This window comes from Delphinus delphis, chromosome 6 (genome assembly GCF_949987515.2).
Source record: "Delphinus delphis chromosome 6, mDelDel1.2, whole genome shotgun sequence".
Lineage (NCBI taxonomy): Eukaryota > Metazoa > Chordata > Mammalia > Artiodactyla > Delphinidae > Delphinus > Delphinus delphis.
In genome coordinates this window covers 102,905,867-102,920,544 of record NC_082688.1, presented here as the reverse complement: position 1 = coordinate 102,920,544, position 14,678 = coordinate 102,905,867, and the positions used below count along the sequence as shown (strand labels likewise).

The window sequence follows — 14,678 nt, the reverse complement described above, 5'->3', positions numbered from 1 at the left end:
TTTCAGGAGGGAATAACACAGGCAACAGAAGCAGCAAATATTTACCTTGCACTTACTAGCAGTGCCAGACACCCATCTAAGCCCTTGACATACATTAACTCATTTGTGCTGTACAACAGCCCTAGGAGGTAAGGACCACCATCCTCCTTTTACAGGTAAGAAAATGGAAGCAGAGAGTCTAAGTAGCTCAACAAGATCTCTCAGCAAATAAGTGGCAGAATTGAGACTCAAATGTAGGCTGTCTGACTCCAGGGTCCACCTTTAACTAAGTGTCACAGAAATGAAATGACCGATTGGACTACTAACAAATGTTTTGAAAAGCTTTCACTACTGCAAAGCAAGTCATTCACTTTATCCTCATCACCGTTATTACCAGGCTAGGGATTTAGGGTGACAATAATACAACTAGCATGACAACACCGTAGTTGAGAGAACTGAAGGCAGTGAAATACGCTCTTTTTCTATTTGTTTACCAAGAATTTCTACTCTACAGTTGCTGCTGAGAACATGACCTTCCTCCTAAGTGCCTCCTAAGAGACATGCCTTTGAAGAAAGGCAGACCGATTACTGCAAACCTTGAAGATGACAAGCAGGCTGCTTTGGTTTGATGTGGCAGTCATCCCCACTCTTCTTTGTCACTAGACTGAATTCCTCTGCAGAAAGTCTGAGAGCATAGTCATGATCAGCGTGTGATTTTATACCACCACCATCTGCTGGCGCTCCATAAATGATTCCACGCTAAATACAGGTCCTCCTGATTACCCAAGGAGCTACCGCCTCCAGGTCGTGCTTGGAGATGTGCTTCACAGTTTTGGACCTGGAAGGAGAAAGAACTTGGATGTCCTTCAGGGTGAGCTTCAGGTCCTTCTAGAGAAATCGACTCTGGGGCCAAATGCAAACTATCCGTGACCTCCATCATGTCACTCTAGCTCCTAAACGTTGATAGAAAATGCTATGATATTCATCCATGTCGCATTCTTTTTTTGGTCAGCCAAAGCTCTGCAATTCGGAATTTCACTGGGAAATCCTGAACCTTCTTCTGCAACTCAATGGCATGCACTTGCTTTACCAATGACCTCTAGGAGGCCAGTATCCCTGAGGACTTGCTCTCCTCTGTCACCAAACAGAACATCCTGGGGAAACTGTGCAGCCATGTTACTGATCTTGTCTGCCTGTGTTGCCACCAGAAGTCACATAGTGACACAAACAAAGCACAGGGAAATGGAAAGGCAGACATGTGACATCCGCACCCTCCCAAAGGAGTTGAACGTGTTTCTCCAAGTGTCAGAAACATAATAGAATTGTCAAAAGTTGACTGAATAGCTTATGTGTTATGGAATGTCACAGGTTTTTTGTTGTTCGGTGACAATGTAAAAACTGCAAGATTTTTCATCAAAATGGAAAAGAAAAATGAAGAGTAGCTATAAACACACTGGTATAAGTCAACAGATGATCACAGTACCTGTGTTGTCCCATCCCCACTTGGATGTCACCGCCATGTTTGTTTATGTATCTGCTTACAGGCTTTGCATTTTTTTTTTTTTTTTTTGGCAGCACCATGTGGCTTGTGGGATCTTAGTTCCCCCACCAGAAATCAAACCCAGCCCCAGCAGTGAAAGCACTGAGTCCTAACCACTGGCCCGCCAGGGAATTCCCCAGGCTTTGCATTTCTACGTGCATGTGTTTCTGACTCTCTCTCTTGACCACCTGCTGAGAGATGCGGAATCTCCAGAAGGTCTCCTTGGATTCTTCCCCCCAGTTACTTGCCTTCTGAGAGGATGCCCTGACTACTGAGTGGGAGGGAATTTGATCCAGTTCAAAATAAGCCTGCTTCCTTCCTCTGCCCCTGAACTCCTCATTCCTCACCTGCAATTACATAATGGATGAAGTCCAAAATACTGACCTGGGAGAGAGAGAAAAAATATTTCTGGGGATGTAGAAGGGACCTTTTTGTGATATGATGAGCCTGTCTCACATGTGATGAGGACTAATGGACCCGCCAGCCAGCTGGCTACCTAGGACATCAATCTAAAAGGTATATTCAGGGGACTTCCCTGGCGGTCCAGTGGTTAAAAATCTGTGTTTCCATTGCTGAGGGCATGGGTTTGATCCCTGGTCGGGGAACTAAGATCCTGCATGCCTTACGGTGCAGCCAAAAAAAAAAAGGTGTATTCAACCATCATTAGAGTAGAGTTGAACAATCCCACCCAGTTAGAGCACCCAGTTATTTCACCGAAGTGGTGAAATGTAAATCAGCCCTGCTACCACCAAAGAAGAGTGTGTGCCCTGGAAGAAAAACACAGCCCTTCCCCCTTGTACCTTTAGCATTTTGTGGTACACGCATGTAAGGTCCAGGTACAACGTTATTCAGGTCCTCCCCCAGCCTTGAAGGCAGCCAGCTGACAGTGGTCTGAATAATGGATGACGCTGTGCTGTTTACCTGGAACAACTTATTTTTATTTAAATTGGAAACTATGCTCTCTGCCTTCTAAGGAGCTGTCTGGTTCAGAAATTCGGGGAAAAAAAATCTCATAAATCTAGTATTTTGAACATAAAGAGGTGTGCGCTATGTATCATTTCTTTTAAAAAAATGAGTTCCTCTTTAACCCCGCTAAATAGATGATATAAAAAAAAATACATTGGTTTAAAGGGTGCATAATCACTAGTCTGCCTGAGGCCGACTAGTTTACATCAGGTTCTACATATTCACATTATATCAGCCTGGTAAACCACTCTGATGATCTCTAGTCTTTTGAAAACAGTCAAAATGATATATCAAATCATACTACCTGAGAAATGTTAGAAATACCTGGTATAGTGAGGCCTACGTTCTGTACCAGAATCATGTGGAAAGCTTTTCTTTCTGTTTTTATTTTTAAACGACAGATTTATAGGTCCTAGCTGAGACCTCCTGAATCATTCAGAAATGGAGTCTAGGAATCTCTATCTTTTAAAATCCCGTCGCATTTCTTCTATGACCCATTGGAGAGCCAGGATTTGAGAACCACCAATTCAGTCTACGGATGCTGATGAACCAGCCTTATACAGATGACGAATGTGCAGCTCAGGAAGGTCCCAGGCCGCTATTCAGCATGTGCCTATGGAGTGTTTGCTTTGTGCCAGGCACTGTTCCATGTACAGAGGCTACATCAGCAGACAGGATAGGACCAAATCTAGTTCAATTGTTTGTTCAAAGTAATTCATTAAATTATCACCTGCCCATCATGTATTTTTTTAAGCTAAGTTCTGGAAATATGAAGATAAAAGAGGCATTGTCCCTGCCTTCAAGGACCTTTTAGTCTAGTGAGAGACAAGTATGGAAACAGATCATTACAACACAATAAGATAAATTCTATATAGTAGAGATACACATGAGGCAGGACAAAAACAAGTGGAAACAGGGAGGACTAGAGGCCATTCACGCCCACGATGATTTTTTTTTTTTTCTGCGATATGCGGGCCTTTCACTGTTGTGGCCTCTCCCGTTGCGGAGCACAGGCTCCGGACATGCAGGCTCAGTGGCCATGGCTCATGGACCCAGCCGCTCCTCGGCATGTGGGATCTTCCCGGACCGGGGCATGAACGCGTGTCCCCTGCATCGGCAGGCGGACTCTCAACCACTGCGCCACCAGGGAAGCCCCCCATGATGATTTTTAACGTTACCCTCTGTTTTTATGCAGTTTTATTATTCTGTTAGTATGGCATTCAGTTAGTCATTTGGGAGCTATTAATGAGATGTAAGACTGGAATGCTGATTTAAGTTTTCGGTGTCACTAAAGCCTGTATGATTAAACTACAATACAACCGCGTGAAATTAATTGCTAAGCTGGTAAGGTACTAACAAAAAGTGCCATTGAGGGGTAGACAAATAGTGTGAGTGGGACTGGTAGGTGGAGGGAATCCAAGATGGGAGGGGAAGGGGAATGGACTTATTTATATATCTATTATACTCCCAGGGCACATCACACCTGCTACCTTATGAAAGCCTCATTGGAACCTTCAAGGCAGTTATTATTACCAATCATCCCTCCTCTGACAGAGGAAGATACAGAGGTTCAGAGAGGCTGAGAAACTTTCCCAAAGTCACACAGCTGTTAAGCGAGAGAGCTGGCATGCAAATTCAGGTTTTCCAGGACTCCCAGCCTTGGAATTCTCCCATTCCACCTCCCAAGGGTCCTGTATTTCCCGAGGTTCCCGTCACTGGTCTAACAAAGCCCTAGGCACAACCCTCTGTGCTGGATTATTGACTTGGAAGTTGCATTGGAAACGAACGTGAACCATGCACGGGGTGCCCTGAACCTCTAAGCATGCAGCTTTCCTAGGCATTGGAGACATCACCCAGGGTTCAGCCAGAGGAAAGCATTGTTTGAGGAACCAGGCGCCGGCGATGGCCGGTGTGAGATAAGCCTGCTGACGATTGCCGAGAGGCTGCTGCAGGGGCCTGCTCCATTCAAGCAGGAAAATGTGTCACTTCCTCCTGGCTCCTATATCATTTCTCTGTGGGGGAGGAGGGGGAAGGAGCCAAGCCTTGAAAGAATCTAGAATGGGGCCGGGCGGGGTGAGGGGGAAGGCCAGTCGAGTGGAAGAGTAGGGTTTAACCGGCTCTGGCTACACCCTATTTCAAAGCCCCGGCATATTCTTACTGCTTCGTTCCTGGGAGGCCTACCCTTCTAACTGCGTCCTCATCCTTTTTTCAATTCAGTGCTGGAATCTCAGCACAGTTACTCCTCCTCGACCTCCTCCTCATATGCAAATCTCACTCCTCAATCTCGGCTGCATTTATTTTTCTGCAAAGCCGAAACGTTTAGAGCTGGCTGAATGCATCCCCCCTTCTCCACAGCCCCACCCAATAGAAATGTGTACACACACACACACACACACACACACACACACACACACATGGCACCCAGTGCCTGGTTCCCACAGAACAGCTATTTTAAAGAGTCCTGGTTTTGCTAACAACTCCACTCAGCTATTTCTCCCTTGTGATCTCATTGGAAAAGTAGTGAAAGGAAAGGAAAAAGTAGGGTTAATGCTAAACCAATTTGCGTTTGCAGAGGAGCTCCAGTAATTTTGAAATGGAAGAGCTTATCGTGTTTAACTTTCTTTCTGCAGAGGAGAAAACTGGGGCCCGCAGAGATTAAATGACTTATTCCCAGGCTCACAGCTGGTGAAGAGTGGAACCCAGGCTGCAGCCTGGGTCCCCACGGTGGACTTTGCTCTGTTGTTAGAGATCAGGCCAGAGGGGGCTTGGACAGGCGGGCATTTCCGCTGCCCACAGCTCTTCTTCCTTCCGTAATTCTCTACGTGTGCATAATTGCACCACTAGAGCTTTTGTGGCATTTGAGAGCCTTCCTTGAACCCCTTAAATGGCTGTCTCCTCAAACATCCTGAAAGCTGGGCTTGCCACTCAGGTGCCTTTTGAGTTTCATGGGAGGTAACTCCTTCAACCTTTCATTCTGAAGCCACCTAGACTTTGGCAACAACCAGCTTCCTTATTTGCCCTGTTCCTTATTTGGAAGCCGCTGAGCTTTCCCCCAAACATGTTGGGACCATTCTAATTGGCGAGGTGTGTGTCAACACATGTAAACTCACCGGCCAGCTTGCATTGTTCACCTTTCAAAGTGCTTCCAGGAGAGAAGCCGGTTCCCTTCCCAGCCCTTGCTGGATACCACACACACCCAGCCCACGGGATCAGAAGGGCTTGTGCAAGGAGAATTTCCTGTTCTGCTGACTCATCTCCTGCAACGAGATGGAAGACACGTTTATATTTTCTTTTCCAGCTGTTAAAGGGCAATGGGAGTCTTACAAGTTTGGGGCTCTTGGAGATGAGGTCCAGTATAGGCAGCGCCTGGCACGTAGTAGGGCTGAATAAATGAGCGTTGTTGAATGTATTCATGGTGACCCCAAGAGCCCACTGAGAGTGGTGAGTGCTCAGGGGAGGGGTGCAAGGCTGGCTGGGGACGGAACATCACTAAGGGGCTTTGAGCTTCCATTTTGGAGGGAAGCTTTTGACTCTTGGCCAACAGGACAATTTAAAGAAGGCATGCTGGGGTTTCATTTGTGAATGGGTAACAATGCAGCAGCCAGACTTGGTACCCCATATGCTTTCCGACTGAAAACAAAGGCATTCCTCTTCTCCAAGCGAACCTAAATCGAGGGAAGGATGATTCAACACAGTGTAGGAAACAGCAGGAAATCCGTCAATAGCATTTACATCTGGGAGGCAATAGAGCCAGATTTTTTGGCAAACGAGACTGGCATTAAGGGGAAAAAAAAGGATCCTGATAAGATTTGTGCATTTCAATGTATGTACATTTTACCTTAAAAAATTATGTACATACTAATGGAGTAGGGGGTGGGGAGTGATGGGTACATGAGGTTCTATTATAATATTCTGTTTATTTTGTATTGTTTGAAATTTTTCATAATAAAAATATTTTAAACACTTGGATCCTATCTTTTGGCTCTAATTTTCAGTGCTTCTTCATGACTTTTATTTCTACAGTTCAACATCTTCATCTAATGTAGGAATATCTCAATGTATGCCTTCTTGGTAAGGATATTCAGAGTATTTGTGAAATCATGTATAGGAAAGTACTTGGTAAATTACAGTGGTCTAAGGAATGTATTAGTTAGAAAAGACACATGTTTACATGGTAAAGGTAATCTGAGCACATACTAAAAAAAATTCAAGTCGAACAAAGATATAATGTGGAAGTTTCTTCCAGTACTTTCCTCCGAAAGGAATCACCGTTATAATAGGCATTCCATGGATATGAAATTTCCTATTTATTTTCACATGAAATTTTTAAAATAACTTGAAACTTCTAGGCCAGGGGGGTCTCAGACTTTAGGAGAGATTCATTGAGGTGGGACCCAGAACTGCACATTTCTCACCAGGCTTTCAGGGGCATAGGAATACCTTGTTGCAATGCAGAGTCTGACGCAGTAGGTCAGGGAAGGGGTCTGAGAGTCTGCATTTCTAACCAGCTCCCACATGATGCTGGTTCAGGACCACTCTTTGAATGGCAAGGCTTTGAACATTTCTTACCCTGCCTGGAGAACTCCTTAGAAAAAGGAGGCTTATTCCAAATACTTGCAGTAAAGTAGTGAAGCACATAGAATTCTAAGAATCAAAACAATACTGAAGGGGCTTCCCTGGTGGCGCAGTGGTTGGGAGTCCGCCTGCCGATGCAGGGGACACGGGTTCGTGCCCCGGTCCGGGAGGATCCCACATGCCGCGGAGCGGCTGGGCCCGTGAGCCATGGCCGCTGAGCCTGCGCGTCCAGAGCCTGTGCTCCGCAACGGGAGAGGCCACAACAGTGAGAGGCCCGCGTACCGAAAAAAAAAAAAAAAAAAAAAACACCTGAAAAATGCCCTGAAATCGATAAACATCCCATCCAAAATCACCTCAGACATGCTCTGAACCTGAGAACCAGTGAGCACCCACTCAAGGAGGGCAGGTTCTTATAACTTCATTTCTTCTGGGCTCTAGACTCTACAGCAAAAATGAAATCCTCTGTGCCACCCAACAGGTGCCCCTCAGGTACAAAATCACATTTTCTACCAACATACAGCTCCTAATTTTTTCACTTCACTGCTCCTCTCAAACGACAACTGATCTCAAAAGATCTTTCGAGCTTTTAGCTTCAGCTTTTTGTGGGCTAAGTTTAACAAACAGATAAGGTTCTGACAAATTTATATATTATATACATATATATGGTATAAATAAATATAAAATTGGGGACTTCTTGTCAGGAGGGCAGAGGTTCATTTGGCATATATATTGATTAAAGTTTGGGGAACTATTACAAACAGCACTGCCTTTAACATTTGGAAGAACATCTGTGAAGTAATCCACAGTGGCATAAAAATTATTTTGAGCTGAAGACATTGGAGGATCAACAGATGTAGCAAGAGGCTTTGTCTGACCACCCCCCAACCTCCCCCTTCCCCATCACCTTATCCGACTAAAAGAAAATTCTGGGAGTGAGACTGTCATAATTCCTCTCTTCTCCAGGAAAGAGACCTAGAAGGAAACTCCCATAAATTCCTTCTCCGAGGGAGTTTCATGCCCCCAGATAAGATGAAGAGGACCACTCATATGTGCATAAACAAACATTATTACAAACTATCTTATCTCCCATTTTGTTCTCCTAAAAGCTTATTTGTTTTTCCTAAAGAAACCCATTTGTTCTTTCCAAAAGAGCCCTTTTCTCCCTCCTCCCTTTTCCCTATTATTTAAATAAACCCCTAACTTAAGGTATTGAGCTGAGCTACTTTCTATATGCGCTCCTGAGTACCTATGTGAATAAACATCGTCTTTTCTCTTGAAATTCTGGCTTTTGTCAATTTAATTCACAGACCCTCAAGAACTTAACTTACCTCCCTGACACCTGTTAATAGTACCTCATATTTGGTAGAAAACTCTTGATGGAGAGCAAGTATTACTTCTTTTCCATTTGAAAAAAAATTTTTTAATTGTTGTGTAATACTCATAACATAAAAATTACCACTGTAAACCTTTTTTTGAGTACAGTTCAGTATTATTAAGTGTAAAGTAAGTCCCTGATATACGAACGAGTTCTGTTCTGAGAGTGCGTTCATAGGTCCAACAAAGTTAGCCTAGGTACCCAATTAACACAGTTGGCTGTATAGTACTGTCCTGTAATAGGTTTATAATACTTCCCACACAAATAATACATAAAAAAAACAAACACAGGGGCTTCCCTAGTGGTGCAGTGGTTGAGGGTCCGCCTGCCGATGCAGGGGACACGGGTTCGTGCCCTGGGTCGGGAGGATCCCACGTGCCGCGGAGCGGCTGGTCCCTGGGCCATGGTCGCTGGGCCTGCGCGTCCAGAGCCTGTGCTCCGCAACGGGAGAGGCCGCAGCGGTGAGAGGCCCACATACCACACACACAAAAACAAAAACAAACAAACAAACAAAAAACACAAAAAATAAAGAAAACATTTTTAATCTTACAGTACAGGACCTTGAAAAGTACAGTAGTACCAGTTACACCACTGCTGCTTTTACGCTTGCTTCCGGACATCCTGGGCTTGAAATAAAGTTATTATACTACTGTACTCTATACAGTACTGTACAGTAAAGTACACAAAAGCACAACCACTTGTAGAGGATGGACGCACGTGTCAATGTACACCAGACACGTGAACTAACTTATGTTATTGGACATACCAGTGCGCATTTGCATCTTTGCAAGTTTGCAACTTGAAGGTCTTCATGTAGGGGACTTACCGTATTCACATTGTTGTATGATTCACCCCCAGGACTTTTTCACCTTGCAAAACTGATACTCTATACCTATTAAAAAAAACAGTTCCGGGCTTCCCTGGTGGCGCAGTGGTTGAGAGTCCGCCTGCCGATGCAGGGGACACGCGGTCGTACCCCGGTCCGGGAGGATCCCACATGCCGCGGAGCGGCTGGGCCTGTGAGCCATGGCCGCTGAGTCTGCGCATCCGGAGCCTGTGCTCCGCAACGGGAGAGGCCACAGCAGTGAGAGGCCCGCGTACCGCAAAAAAACAAAAAACAAAAACCAAAAAAAAACAGTTCCCCCGCACGCTTAGAGCCCGTGCTCTGCAACGCAATGAGAAGCCAGTGCACCACAATGAAGAGTAGCCCCCGCTCGCTGCAACTAGAGAAAGCTCGCGTGCAGCAACGAAGACCCAACGCAGCCAAAATAATTTTAAAAACCCAAAAAAACAAACAGCTCCGCATTTCCCTGTCCCCCCAGCCCCTGGCAACCACCATTCTACTTTCTGTCTCTATGAATTTGAATAATCTAGTTGCTTCATATACATGAATCATACAGTAGTTGTCATTTTGTAACTGGCTTATTTCTCTTAGTATAATGTCCTTAAGGTTTATTCCTTTATTTGAAATGTTTTTAACAAAATGAATACTCATTCATAGAGGTATTCCAGAGTCAATGTCCCGTGAAGTTTCCTCTTGTCAGATTTTATTTTTGTAAGGATGAGTTTTAGCTGAGCATGTGTGCGTCTGTGTGCATGTGTGCCTATGTGCGTGTACGTGTGAGTATGCATGCGCTTACATGCATGCCTTGTGCCTGTCTGTATGATTTGTTTTATTTTTCTTGTCAAGGCTGGTACTTCACCATCTGTAAGGCTCTAAGTGATTCATGTCATCTTACCTCACACTATTCCTGTTAAGTCATGAAGCTAAAATAAATAGACATTTCAGAAACAAGTGAGTCGTTGGTTGAAAGTCAGATTGCAGGGCTGTTCTGTTTGTGACTGAATTATCTCCAGCGCTGATCTAGGGGAGACAGCGTCTTGGTTGTAATCCCTTAGTAGGTCAGCTTAGTGTGTGTTCCGTGGGCAACATAGCCACTTCTAGCCCTGCCCCCATCTTGATTCACAAAGGGCGTGCGTGACCATGGGAGGGTTCTCTCTAAAATCACCCAAGGCCTGTGTCCTATGGCCTCTGGGACACAGCATTATCACCACAAACAAGGACACATTCATGTCCCTGGCTTCCTCCCAAATGTCCTTCGATTCCTGCCAGAAGGGACTGAGAAAAATGAGCTCCATCTTCCTGGAAATTGTCTTATTTTGATCACTCTGAATGCTGATCCTCTGAGGAGGCCAGGCCAGAGGGCCCCCACAAGGGGACTGTGATGGAGGGGGGAGGAGGACAGAACCTGAACTCTAGCCTTGGCACTGCCATTCACATGCCCCTGATGGAACCCACCGGTTGCTGTGCCCCAGAGCTTGGGCCATGCTGGACACATGGTAGGCACCTAGTAACCATTTACTAAGAAAAAGAAGTGAGTTTTCCCACATAACCTTGGACAAACCAGCTAACCTCCTTCATCTTCAACTACCTTCTCTGTAAAATGAAATAACGGGCTAGCATGAGCTCTGTTTTTCCTCTCAACTTGAGTATTCTTTGATTTGAGAAAGAGCTATCTAAATTTAACTGTTATCACTTCTATGTCAGCATGTTCTGGGTAGGGATACATTTCAAGAGAACAGTTTTTTAAAATTTATCTTCCCAGAGAAATAAAATGGCTTTTCTCCTTAGGGTAACACTTCAGAGTTGGAGGCTGGGTGGAGAAAAGAAGCAGGATTTTGGAGATTAGTCATCAGCCTAGAATAAGAGTCTATAGATGATTGCCTGTCACTGCCTCGGGTCACTTTTGGGATAACAGGAATGTCCTGGTAAGGAAAACACAAAGATGTTCTATTAAAAAAAATAAATCTCCTTATGAAAGTGAGGAATCGATAGTCAAACAATCTAAATTATCCAGCAAGGATACTATGTGCTTGTATGCATTTGAAAGCCCACCATGCCCTTTACAGTTTACTGTATACATTTATTATACAGGATTTGATTAGTCTGTGCTTAAAGCAATTTGCTTTTAGAACAAAAATCAAAAAAGAAAAGAAAGGAAAGGAAATCTGTGATAGGCAAAGTTTTTTGTTTGTTTGTTTTCTCTTGATACGTCGATTGTTCTGTGAAATGCTGGGTAACTTACCACGACTGCTGCCTTATAGCAGGACCATGAGACAGCCTGTTGTGGTCCTATTTTATAGCTGGGACATTTCTGGTGTAGGCAGATTCGGTATAAAATGAAAGTATAATCATAGCGCTGTTCAAAATGATGTTATTTTCACTCCTGGAGAGGGATGTGTACTTGTCATTACCAAACCCTGAGAAAGATACAATGGAGCTAGAAGTAAAGATGCTTGGGCGCTCTGATTTGAGCGTTATTTTTTCCTGTATAATTATCAAGCGCTTGCATTACTTAAAGGGGATAGAAGGAGGCACAGAAATCTGTCGGACAGACACTCGAGAGACATGGCACAGAGCGTGCATCTGGGGAAGGGGGTCAGTGACTGGGAGACTGAAGTAGGGGTTGAGAGAGAGACACTCAGTTTTCATAAGGTATGTTTTGTATTTGAATTTTTCGAAACCGTATGCGTGGAGTATATTTTCAATTTTTACAAAAAACCATAAATCACTACTCAAACTGCCAGGATAAAGTTTGTTGTAAAACATGGACCAAACTGTCAACAGGCTATTATGTAATAAAGCATAATCAAACTGTAGAATCAAAGTTGAAAAAGACACCATAGCACGTTGAAAACAACGTTGGCATAGCTGTCAAGAGGGACTTACGGCTGTCTGGTTTGGTTATTTCTCTTTTTTGGTTCTCAGTTGCCCCAGGGAATAAGAGGGGGTTGATCTGGGTCAGTGGTTCGCAATCCCGGCTGTGGATTTTTCTACTGCATTAGAAAAATAGTTTAGGAGGGAGGGATAAATTAGGAGTTTGGGATTAACATATACACACTACTATATATAAAACAGACAGCCAACAAGGTTCTACTGGATGGCACAGGGAACTACATTCAATATTTTGTGATAACCTATAAGGGAAAAAATCTGGAAAAGAATAGATATGTATATGTATAACTGAATCAATTTGCTGTATACCTGAAACTAACACAACATTGTAAATCAACTATACTTCAATAAATTCATTCATTTATTCATTCATTAAAATTTTTAAAATAGTTTAAAAAATAGTGTTGGGGATTCTCTGGCGGTCCAGGGGTTAGTACTCGGCACTTTCACTGCTGGAGGACCAGGTTCAATCCCTGGTTGGGGAAGTAAGATCCCACAAGCCACGCAGCGTGGCCAAAAGAAAAAAAAAATAGTGTTGCTTGGATCCCGTGCCTAGATTCTGATTTACTTGATCTGAAAACACTGGTCTGTCAGCGTCTCTCAATGTTTCTTTCACTATCTCACCCCTAAGGAGCCCTTTTCAAGATATATTTTTGCTAACTGCCCTTTCCCATAAACTTTTCATACCACCAGATATACTGTATATCTGTTTATGAACTGTATGTACATTTGTGCTTTACATATAAAATGAGTAAGATTTTTTGGCCCGTGTTGAGAATTCATGATGTAGATGGAAGTCCCTTGTAAGTTTACCAATTGTATAACTCTGTAAGTTTAACTTATCTGAAATAATGGAAGAAGGAAATAAAGAGAGGATACGCTACAGCGTAAATTCCAACACTGTCTCCGCTGGGTTTTGTTACCCAGTCATATATAACACACACATGGGTCCTGTGCCTTGTAGAGCTGGACCTGCCTTGGCAGTTCAAGACATTACACTCAATGGAGAAAGCAGACTGGTGTGGGGGACAGAAATATCAGACAAATATTGGGAAGATCCATCTCGCCCTTGGGATGTTTCCTGAACACCCTTGCTGTGCATTACTGGACAGAAGGGCCTCACCCGGTAGTCATCTGCCAACACTGGGAGTGGTCAGACAGAGGCCAGATGTAAACGAGAATCCCAGAATTCATTGGGAGTTTGAGCCCAATAATCTTATTTATTTATTTATTTATTTAATTTGTTTGTTTTTGGCTGCGTTGGGTCTTCGTTGCTGCGCACGGGTTTTCTCTAGTTGCGGCGAGCAGGGGCTACTCTTCCTTGCGGTGCGCGGGCTTCTCTTGTTGCAGCATGGCTCAGTAGTTGTGGCGCACAGGCTTAGTAGCTCCGCGGCACGTGGGATCTTCCCGGACCAGGGCTCGAACCCGTGTCCCCTGCATTGGCAGGCGGATTGTTAACCACTGCGCCACCAGGGAAGCCCAAGCTCAATAAGCTTTTTTTTTTTACTTTTATTTGCATTTATTTTTTGCAGCATTTATTCCCGGGCCATAAGTTTTTGTTTGTTCAATTTCTTCTGGGATATCTTTTTCTTCTGGGCAACCTCCTCTTCTGGTTTAGGAACAATCTGTTCTTTTTCAGTAAGGATCATCTCAATGTGGCACGGAGAGCTCATGTATGGGTTGATCCGACCATGAACTCTGTAAGTCCTGTGCCGCATCCTGGGGGCTTTGTTCACCTGGATGTGCTCAATGACCAGAGAATCTACATCTAAGCCCTTAAGTTCAGCATTACTCTCTGCATTTTTGAGCATGTGCAGTAAAAATTCAGCACTCTTTTTGGGCCACCGACCCTGCGTGCAGCCCCACTGTTTGGCCTGGGCACACCTACCAACTCCACCATTGTAATGACAGAACGGCACACATTGCTTCTTTAAAGTGACATCCTTCAGATACTTGGTGGCTTTTCGGATATGCATACCCTTAATGGCCTGGGCTGTTTCACGAGTGTTCTTAAAGTGAACACGAAGATTTGAACCTCTCGACTTGCATGATTTTGTGGGATTTTCTGGGTCAAGTGAATAGCGAACCATTTTTAGAGGTCACCTCAGGCCACTAACCGGAAAAAGCCCAAAGCTTTTAAACACAATTCTATGCCCAAAGCAAGAGCAAATAAGTGGAATAAAAGATAAAGCAATCTCCTCTCTAGGACTTCATGGCAGGCGGTGTGTGTTAGGTGGTCCTAGTTACCTCCACTTGTACTGGGGCTGTTTCTAAACAGGTCTGTGGTCCTCCTATTAATAAAAGGGGCAGGAGAAAAGTTTGGCTGCTGCCCATTTAACGGGTAAGACCAATAACAGCTATACTACTCAGAGTGTGGAATTACTTCCAGTAAAATGTTTTCAATTAAGTCTTTTTATTCTGAAGGAATCTTTTACACGTAGGCTGGACACCTCATCATAGCATTTCTTTGCTTTAACAACAAAAAGCTCAGAAAAGTCTAGAAGTTC

At 44.0% G+C, this 14,678-nt stretch overlaps 1 protein-coding gene across 1 annotated transcript; it reads right to left on the bottom strand.

Moving 5' to 3' along the window:
• Nucleotides 1-13,681: 13,681 nt before the first annotated feature.
• On the bottom strand, nt 13,682-14,287 carry LOC132426791 (large ribosomal subunit protein uL22-like). The gene has a single exon (XM_060013593.1). The coding sequence runs from the start codon at nt 14,259-14,261 to the stop codon at nt 13,707-13,709; it is 555 nt and encodes a 184-aa protein (XP_059869576.1). The 5' UTR covers nt 14,262-14,287; the 3' UTR covers nt 13,682-13,706.
• Nucleotides 14,288-14,678: the final 391 nt, after the last annotated feature.